Source organism: Triticum aestivum, chromosome 6D (genome assembly GCF_018294505.1).
Source record: "Triticum aestivum cultivar Chinese Spring chromosome 6D, IWGSC CS RefSeq v2.1, whole genome shotgun sequence".
NCBI lineage: Eukaryota > Viridiplantae > Streptophyta > Magnoliopsida > Poales > Poaceae > Triticum > Triticum aestivum.
The window spans coordinates 425291566-425302028 of record NC_057811.1 but is presented as its reverse complement, the minus strand read 5'-3'; the positions used below and the strand labels follow the sequence as shown (position 1 = coordinate 425302028).

The following is a 10463-nucleotide window of genomic DNA, read 5'->3' as shown; positions in this document are numbered from 1 at the left end:
GCGGCGACCAGACCAACACTTCAAGAGGCGCAGCTGACCGCCGGACATGGGCACAGAGGAGCGGCGAGCTCCGCTTAGATTAAGTTTTACGTTGCATATAATAATACGAATTTGGTGGTTTGAAAAATGATGTTTGTGGTTGTGGAATCAACTTTTTGTGTGTTGTATGATCACTTTTCACAAACACGTCCGGACGCGTCCGTAGGCGTTTTGGGACTGGATTTTTGGTACTCCCTCCATTCCCTTATACAGCGCTAGCAATATATCCGAATTTCAAGGAACATCTTCTAGCCCCCGTATGAGAGGAGCAGCTTTCCTACAAAGAGAATCAGAGAACCTGCATTTTGACCATAGCTTTGTCAGTTCGGTGGCGTGTTGAATTAAAAAGCAGATTTGGACCATAGTAAATGTGCAATATCCTGGGAAATGCACCAGTGACTTGAGCCAGCGATGATCGAGAAAGGCAGCCGAGCAAAGGAGGAGACGGAGGATGGGTCACAAGATGAAGACGAAGAACTAGAGCCAAGACAGCAGAAGACCCAGAGGCAGGAAAGAAAACGAGGCGAAGCAAAAACAAAAGCACGCAAGCCAGCAGCGCGGCGCAAGGAGTCGTGGCCGGGACAGGCCGCCCAACCCGCATGCAGCCAAAGGAGAGTGAAGCGAATACAGACCAGGCCGGGATCCTCCGGAGGGAGGGAGCCAAGCAAGCCACAGAGTGGTGGTCGGAACAGGGAATCCGGGCGTCTGCAGTGGAGTACGCGGCCGTGCCCGTGCGTGACTGCTGCCCATGCCCATGCAGCAAGGAAAGGAATCAATCCCCCTACGACTCTACTCCGCTGCCACGCTCTGGCTACCCTTTTCCTTTCCGGCCTCCCTCGATCCCTTCCTTCCTTCCTTGCTCCCGTCCCGCCCATCCTGCTACAGTCAGTACTGTTCTGGTCCGGCCGCGCCATCCTTTCCATTTCCGGCACCCTCCCCTTCCTCCCCCTTTCCCCCATCCATCCACCCACCCACCCCCCACCCCACATCCCCCGCCCAGCCAGCCGTCCACTCCCCTCTGCATTCCGGCGGGCCCCGCGCCGCAGTCGGGTGTCGCATGCATAAAAAATGACTGGGCCGGCAGGGCCCCTGCCCCGTGCTTGCGTGGTTTAACGTCCTCATCGCTTTGTTTATGCGCCTAATCCTCGCGTGGGCTCGCCCAGGCCGCGCGCGGTTGGCCCGGTTTTTATTAGTAGTACTCCGCCCTTTGCCAATAGGAGCAAAGCTAGCGCTGGTTCCCGTCTCGAGACCCCCAACCCCCCGCATCGCCTCCTCCACTCCACCTCCCCTCCCCCTTTCCTCTCCCCTCCTCTCCTTTCGCATCCCTCCTTCCATCCGTCCCCATCGCATCGCAACCGCCGCATCGGCGAGTGAGCCGCGCCAGCACGGTGCTCCGAGCCTGCCTCCCTGGGCGAGCCTCGGCGCGGGCGGTGGCGGGGTGAGAGAGGGGGAGGGGGCGAGGAGATCGATCGGTCGGTCGGGCTCGGAGAGAGGGACGCGACGCGATGGCGCGGGAGCGGAGGGAGATAAAGCGGATAGAGAGCGCGGCGGCGCGGCAGGTCACCTTCTCCAAGCGCCGCCGGGGCCTCTTCAAGAAGGCCGAGGAGCTCTCCGTCCTCTGCGACGCCGACGTCGCGCTCATCGTCTTCTCCTCCACCGGCAAGCTCTCCCAGTTCGCCAGCTCCAGGTACACACGTCCTTCCCCCTCCGCGCCGCTCCGTTCCTCCCCTCCAGTCCTTTCTCGCCTCGTCTTCTCGCGAGACGGCCCGTAGATCTGCCCGCCTCTCTCCCCCTCCCGCCTTCCCGGGCGCAGGATCCGGCTCGCCTAGGGTTCATGCCGCTCCCTCCCACGGGTCCCATGTCAGTTTCGCGTGCTTTTCCGCGTCCCAGGCGCCCGAAGGGGATCGCGCGACGTGCTGGCGGGGCGGATCGCGTTGCCTGGCACCGCCCGCAGCGGATTTTCTGGTTACGTTCGCGGATGTCGTCTTTCTTGCCGAAATGGGGATTTTAATTATTTCTGTTTACTGTAGTAGTCATACTCCTGTAGCTGGTTGCACATTTTTCTGTCGATTTTCATTTTTCTTTTCCCGATCGAGCGGTGTGTTACGAGCATGCGCGCCTTTGCGGGTGCTGCGGCTTCTGTTTATATTTGCTGCGTATGTTTATGCATCTTAAGTTGCGGTGTTTTATCGTCGGTTCTTGCGCGCCTCGAGTGCTCCGGTGGGGCAAAGTTGCGCCTGCTAATTGCGTACGTACGGCCGGACTTGTGATTTTATGTGCTGCTGATCGTACGTCGCATCGCCCGCTGATTCTAATGGGACTTCGTGTTCTGTGCAGTATATCGGTTACTGTTGTTCGATGAGATATTATTTGTACTCTTGCACGCATTGTTCGTCGTCTCTTTTCTTCTCTTCCTTAGTTTGGGTGTGAAGGCTTCCTCGACGGGAGAAAGCAATGATATATTTGTGGTCCATAGATTGTTGTGCTGATGTCCTCCACTTGTTTGTTTTGTTCAGGTCCCCATTCTCTGCCGTTCAATGTGGCCGTTGGGGGATAATTTGCCGTTGTTAGCTACTGTACCTAGTATTCTAACACAGTAGCATCTTGGGCATCATGTTTGTTTACGAGATTCTTATGGACCTTCAAATGACGCATCAGCCTTCTTTAACTTATTATGTGATGCCTTTACATGTCACCGTACTGATTTTTTTTATTAAAGATGAAATAGTCTTAGTTGTGTTGTGTATGTGTTGACATTGAAAAGCTTTCCCAGCTACTCAAATGATACACTATCACCAAAATCATATTTGAGTTTTCTTTTGCTGGGATCATTTGTTTAGCTGAGGAAGTTGTGTGTATGGTCTCAACTTCTTTTACTTGAAACAGTAACTGTCTTGTTAAAGAATAGCAATCTTTTGAGGAGTCTCCAATGTTTGAAGTTTTTTGGATGATTATGGATCATACTGGTGCATGCTAACTTCAGTGAATTATTGATAACCATGCATTTGTCTAACATAGCATTACAAGGAAAGTACTTTGACTTGGAACTCTTATTAGCAGCAGACTGTAGGAGCAAAATGTAAGGACATTTGAGTCCAGCGTTAATTTCCTCCGCAGTGCATTATATTTACTAAACTTCTAGGAACCTGAATGCTACAAGTAATTAGTCCTTGTTTAGGTAATTTAAATAATAATTTAAACTGAATGGTACATAATAGGCACTGAGAGTATTTAACTACTGCTATACAAAGTTAATGGGAAAATGTAGACTCGTTTTCGATGCTTTCTCATTAGGGTGTTTGGATTCAAAAAACATTCTGACTTTCTATCTGGTTAAGGATAATCTCTCTTCGTTTCAGAAACAAACATGCTTTGGCTTTCTCTTCTGTTTATTTAGTCCATGGCACTAACGGGTATCATCTTATATATGTAGAAATGTTATTATTTATGGGCTAGTGTTTTTTTTTTGGGTTAACATCAGAGTTCAGTCTTCACTTTAACCTAACTTCATACTCTTGTTAGTGATTTCTAGTAATTTGATGGTCATTGTTACGATGAACTGTCAAAGTGACTAGTTAATGTCATGGTCTGCCCCTGTATAATTCTGAACATCCCTATATCGCTGTTATTTTAGTCATTTCCTTTTTTATTGATTAGTTGTAGCTTCATGTCGTACTGATATTGCCTTTCCTTGGACAGTATGAATGAGATCATCGACAAGTACAGCACGCATTCTAAGAACCTGGGGAAAACAGACCAGCCTGCTCTTGACTTGAACGTAATAATCACTTCTCACCCTCAGTGATGTTAGCCAGCAAATTGAAGTTCTGTGTTTGTAGTGTCCCAATACTTGTGAATCTACATAAGCAATATAAGGATGTGGCCCAAAATAATATATCTTATATTCAAGGCCTAATCTAGCACAAACCTTCATATAAATGCATTTTCCCCATCTAAAACCATTGAAGCGAAACTTTGCTATAAAGAATACTTGAAAGTTGAAAAGCAGCCCCCGCAAAATGCCAATGGCGGGGGACCTTGATGGAGGTGGTTATTTTGAAAAAGTAAAAAAAAATCATATTTTGAAGTTCCAAAAAATTCTGAAAATAATCATACATGTTCATATGGATGTATCCTGAATGCAAAAAACACAAAATCGTGATTTGAAACTGATGAACAGTACGAACGCTGTTCACTATTAGAAAGGCAGGATTTTTTTTCCATTTTTCTGTAGATCTCACCATAATGTATTTCATTGCCAGACTTTATACACATGTAGAATACATCCATATGAATGTGTAGAATTTTTTCAGAAATTTTTGAAACTCCAAAATGTAATTATCGATTTTTTTAAAATAATCACCTCCATGGAGGTCGCCCGCCAAAAGCTCGCGATCTATGTTCTATACCCTTTTCTAGTTTTTTTGAGTTGGGTGATAGACCACATATAATACTCCCTCTGTCCGAAAATAAGTGTCGTGGTTTTAGTTAACCACAACACTTATTTTGGGACGGAGGGAGTATGATCTAATGATATATAGGCCATGCTATTGTTCATGATAGCTGTAAAAAAATGGTATACTTCTCTTCCTTGTTTTTATTAATGGATGTCAACACTCCCTTGGGCACAATAAAACTTCTGTTTGGATGGTCCATGTCCATAATTTTTTTTCTTGGTTTATGAAATGATTCTCCATTTTGTAAGAGAATATAGGCAAAAGAATTTATCAGCTATTGCAATATGATAATTAATGCTTTTTCCGAATGCATTGATAGTACTCATTTATAAGCTCTTGGTATATCAAGGTAGTTGCGATTTGGTTGAGTTAAATTTCTTAATCAAATTAGTACTGACATGCTGGCGCGTTTCTATTTTCAGTTAGAGCATAGCAAGTATGCAAATTTGAACGATCAGCTTGCAGAAGCTAGTCTTCGACTAAGGTTATGTTCTACCCCATTATATTTTTTATGTGATCCATGCTGGATTTATTTTGCAATTCCATATATAATAATGGCAATTCTTGTCCAACCTATAGACAGATGAGAGGTGAGGAGCTTGAGGGGTTGAGTGTTGATGAACTCCAGCTGTTGGAGAAAAACCTAGAAACTGGTCTGCACAGGGTGCTTCAGACGAAAGTACGGTGATTGAACATGTCATTTTTTGAAGTTCCCTTCTAATCAGGCTAAAAAAGAGCAACTATTTAGCGGGCTGTATGATTTTGCAGGATCAACAATTCTTGGAACAGATAAATGAACTGCATCGAAAGGTACAACTTATTGCAAGATCAATTTTGAAGTCATTATTTTAGGTGAAGAACCATGGATTTTGTTTTAAATAAATCAAGCCTTATGCTTTGGTTTAGGGTCATCTACACATGCTTCTCATGTTTTCAGAAACCAAATGTTCCATTAATTTCTTACATTTTTTACATCCACTGATTCATTTTTAATAGAATATTTTGTATATAAACAATAATTTAGTGTATTGTCCGCTAACAAAGAAGAAATTATTCATGTTTTTGTGGGTTGGATAGTACAACTGGATTTTTGCAACTTTATTGGAGCCTTGTGTACTAAAATAGGAAAATAGGATATGTTCAGAGTCTGAATTCTTGAGCACCATCCTTTTAAAAGACGCAAGCAAATATAACAGATCATTTGAGTGCTTAAACCAGAGAGAAGATAGTACGACAATTTAGTGTTTGCATATGTGGACAGTCTTTTTAACTTTATTATGCCTTTCAGTACTAAAGCAAGAAAGTATATTATTTTCTGTTGTTTACATGTGTAGATGACTAAATATTCTTATTTTATTTTTATCCAATATACATTACTTTATCCATCTCTAACATTTTGATGTATTTTTATGTTCTACTTATGGTTTCAGTTTAGCAGACCATACTGTTAGTTATATTTGCTGTCCCTTTTCACCTTATATAAACTTAATTATTTTGACTGGTTTGAAGATGGAGGAATAAGTTCCCATTTGACGAAATAAAAACTCAGTGGCTAGCTATAGATGTTCAAGTTGATCTGTCATCATTTACCAATCTAGCATGCAAAATAATACTACCTTCCACATTGTGGCAGCTGTATGCCTATATGAAGGGAAAAGCTTGCACTTATTGCTTGAAAGCTGTTGGAAGTTAAACACATATAGAATTAGATGAATGGTAGAATGTTGATTTATTGGTTTGAAGTACCCTTGTCTGTAGAGATAATTTGTAAAACTAATAAATGTTGTACCACTTGCATATTGTACCACAGAGTTCACAGCTGGCAGAGGAGAACATGAAACTAAGGAACCAAGTATGGACTTGAAACTCAACTTTCTTTAGTCAACATCTGTGTTGTTATTTTTCAGCGCAGTCCATCTGAATCCTAATTTCTATTTGCTTTGTTTTACCTGGATGCAGGTAGGCCAGATTCCAACAGCTGGCAAGCTAGTGGTTGCTGATACCGAAAATGTTGTTGCTGAAGATGGACAGTCCTCGGAATCCGTCATGACTGCATTACACTCTGGAAGCTCACAGGATAATGATGATGGTTCCGATGTTTCCCTGAAATTAGGGTGAGTTTCCAAGAGCTTCTACGAAATTATCAAGTTGTTTTTAATGTAGATCCTTATACTCCTTCCGCCCTGATGTAAGACTTTTTGCAAGCTATGTTAGCTTGCAAAAACGTCCTATGTTATGGAACGGAGGGAATAGTTCTGTACTTAGTGACTTGGTATCTACCAGTGGACAGCGGTATAGATATTGATTGCAGCTTCCTGGTTGATATTGATGTGGAGATGATCGTATGAGCTGAGCTGTGTTAATGAATTCTCAAAAAGTTACCAAATAAATACAGATCAATTTTAATATATCCATTATTTAGCTTGGAACTTTGATTTACTCAAAGAGGTTTAGATTGGGATCTATGACCCTAGACGTTACAATTCATATTCCACGGGAGTCTGCAACCTACCCACTGTTCATTTGCTTTTATTTTGGTTGTATTCATCTGTTAGACTTAAGCCTGGACCCAGACTGTTTTTAGGTTAGCTTAACCCCTATAAGCAGTTTAACACTAATCCACATATGTAGGATTGAGAGGAAATATATTTCGGTTCGGATTTGAGCCTAATACTGATTAGTTGGCACCCCTGTGAAGTTGGAACCATTCAAATTGCAAACTCTACTATTGACATGATCTTAGCATCTACTTACTAGAAATAAATCATATTTTTGAGTTACATAGTAGTGCTAAGCATATGTTTTTTTATAAACCATATATTCTGGTTGGTTCATAAAATTTTGCAAAAACTTGTGGTCCATTGTTAAACCAACCAAAGTTTATTTTTTTATAATTCCCTCCGTTCTTTTTGTATCCCTGTTTCGTGAAGGAACATAGCATTTTGCTCATTTTACATTTACTATTTACAATAATTTCTTGCAGATTGCCCTGCCTTCCATGGAAGTAACGACAGTTGCCGTCCGTTCGGTTCCTCATGGAGCTGCAGCATCAGTGGAGAAGCTCTTGGGGTTATGGACAAACCTGGGCTGCAATAATCCTGCGGCGGAAGCGAGATCAGTTAACCTGATTTATCATCCTTGTGGCTGCATGATGCGATGTCCCCGTTTTAACTGTTGGTGTTTGCTAGGATCTTGACTAAACTTTTAGAGCTACCTGATGTTCATCGTTGTTGACACTATCCATGTTATGTATGTACCATGCCGGTATCTTAGATTATGCTCTATAAATACATGTCTTGGTCAGCGTTCTACTCCTTCCGTCTCAAAATATAAGCTCATTTTTGACACTAACAGTGTCAAAAGCGATGTTATATTTTGGGAGGGGGGGGGGGGGGGGGGGGGTGTTAATATTTTGATGAAAAAGAAAGTTGAACAATGCTCAGAAGTTGAAGGACATGTTCTCTTGGAATTTATTGCTGTCAGAGCATCTACAGCTGGACTTAGCAAATCAGCCCCCCTAAATGCCCGTGGATGTCCCCGGTCAGTGTCCATGCGTGCATGTAGCTATACACTTCATTTTCTCCCTGGTATATGTCCATCCATGAGATTGATGGGATGCAGAGAGAGAAAGAAAAAAAAACTCCCCTTGATTACATTCTTTTAATGCAAAGGGTTGGATTATTTACTCCATCTATAAAAAAATATAAGAGCATTTAGAATACTCTTATACTCCCTCTGTAAAGAAATATAAGAGTGTTTAGATCACTATTTTAGTGATCTAAACACTCTTATATTTATTTACGGAGGGAGTATTAGATTGCTATGGTACATAATATGACAGCCGCGTCGCTGCTCACATATCATAGTCCATAGTGTCATACTTAAGCAAGAACTATGGCGGCGCCTAAGTGGGTCGACGAAGTCCCTGGCCTGCCCATCCGTGTGGTGATCCGCCGCCTCGTGAAGGCCTCTGATCCCTCCGTTGAGGCGACCGTGGTTGCCTTCTCCAATCTCGACCTTCTCTCCGACGAACAAATGTCAATGACATGCGCCTATCCCAGACCTTCTTCCGGCGACTTAAATGACGTCGTCGAGGCTTTCGAGGCTCGGTTGCCGTCATTCCTCAACTACTTCCATCTGGCCGGCAGGATCGTGCGCAGTCCGAGCTCTGGCCTACCCGAGCTCCGCTGCCACAACCAAGGCGCCGAGCTTGTAGTCGGATATGCCGGCGTGGAGCTGGAGTCGCTGAACTGGACCTCGACCGACAAGTCATTGACGAAGATCCCTCTGCCGTATGCCGAGGAGGTTGCGCTGTCGGTGCCACGGCTGTCCTTCACCTGCGCCTTCTCTAGTGGTGTACACGTCAGTTTGGATTGATGCATCAAGATCTGTTCATGACTTAGTTTTTTTATATGGCTGATTCCCGTATACGTACGTGAGAAGGCCAATGGATATGGGCTTTGTTGAGCCAACGAGCTGTACAAGGCCTGTAGGTTTTGTAGCAGCATAGTGTACTTTGGTTTATTTATCAATTAATGGACCGAATGTGGAGTGTCGGAGTGCGAGCATGTATGCCTGTTTTCTTTTGTCTTGGTTCTGGGCGGGTTTTTGTTTTGTTTTGTTCCTCCTTTTTCATTGATTTTTTTATGTTTTCCTTTTATTTATTTTTTGTTTTTTGTTTCTTTATGTATAAATTATTTCGAATACTCGATGATCATGATTATTTCACATGCATGTATGTATATATGGAACCATATTCCTCTTTTTTTTACTCCGGACAACTCTTTTTTTACTTTTTCTGTTCATATCATTTGGCATTGTATTTTTCCAAATAGTTTTTTTTTGTGATTTAAAGTTTTTTCTGTCAGGGTTCCTTGTGGAGTTGATTTTTTTTACATTTGTATTTTCATATTTTTTGGTCTTCTTTTCTATTTCCTCTTTTTATTGATCTTCTTACCTACGCTCACATCCTTTGAAAAACACCGAAAATGTTTTCTTTTTTTCTTTCACCTTGTCTATTATTAGCTCATGTTTATTCTTGTTTGGTTTCTGTTGTTATTTTATAAACAAAACTCCAAAAATATTACATTCTTTCTTCTCTAGCTCTTTTTGGTTTGCTTCTTGATCTTTTGAAAACAACAAAAAGATATCATTTTTTGTCGTTTCTTTGGTTTTGCTTGCTATTCTAAAGTTTGAGAATATCTCAAAAAATATTTCTTATTTGTTTCGCTTTCTTATTGTTTTTTATGCCCTTCAAAAAATAAAAATATATTTGTTTTGTCTACTCTCTCTTTGCCACTTTCTCTTTGGCTCTTTTTAGTATTTCTTTGCTTCTTTTTGGGTTTTGTGCTTTCTCTTTGCTTCTTGTCTTTCTTTAAAGAAACAAAAACATCAAAAAAATATTTCTCTTTATTTGCTCTTATGGGTTTTCTTTGACTCTCCTTGGCTCTTTGCTGTTGTTAGTGTTATTTTCGCTCTTTTTTTTCTTCTTTGTACTTAAGCTTCTTGATCTTTATAAAACCAGAAAACCCCAAAAAGACTTCCCTTGTCTTCTTATAGCTATTTTGCCTTTCAGATGATAACTCCTAGACCATGGTCCCGGCTTCACTTGCATGTTATCTTTTGGAAATATTCATTTGAAGCAAGTGAGTAATAATGATAAAGTTTGGCAAGTGACTGTGACGGAAAGGCTGGTATGACCATTGAAGGTGTCCTGCACTAAGGGGTATCAACCTAGTTGGCCCGCAGTCCATGGGTCGAGCTTATGGCCCACCGATCTCACAAGGAAGGACTTCGAAAGCCTCGAACTCCGGCGTAGTCAAGATGGACTTTGCCGAAGACTATTTGGAATCGTTGCATGGAAAACAAAAAAATTCTACGCACACACAATGATCTATCCATGGAGATGCATAGCAACAAGGGGGAGAGTGTGTCTACGTACCCTCGTAGACCGTAAGCGGAAGCGTT

At 42.3% G+C, this 10463-nt stretch overlaps 1 protein-coding gene across 1 annotated transcript; it reads left to right on the top strand.

The window, feature by feature from the left end:
* The first annotated feature begins 1277 nt into the window (after positions 1-1277).
* On the top strand, positions 1278-7786 carry LOC123145554 (MADS-box transcription factor 22). The gene is made up of 8 exons (XM_044564986.1): positions 1278-1726; positions 3739-3817; positions 4919-4980; positions 5076-5175; positions 5265-5306; positions 6307-6348; positions 6456-6610; positions 7480-7786. The coding sequence occupies exons 1-8, from the start codon at positions 1545-1547 to the stop codon at positions 7502-7504; spliced, it is 687 nt and encodes a 228-aa protein (XP_044420921.1). The 5' UTR covers positions 1278-1544; the 3' UTR covers positions 7505-7786.
* The last annotated feature ends 2677 nt before the right edge of the window (positions 7787-10463 follow it).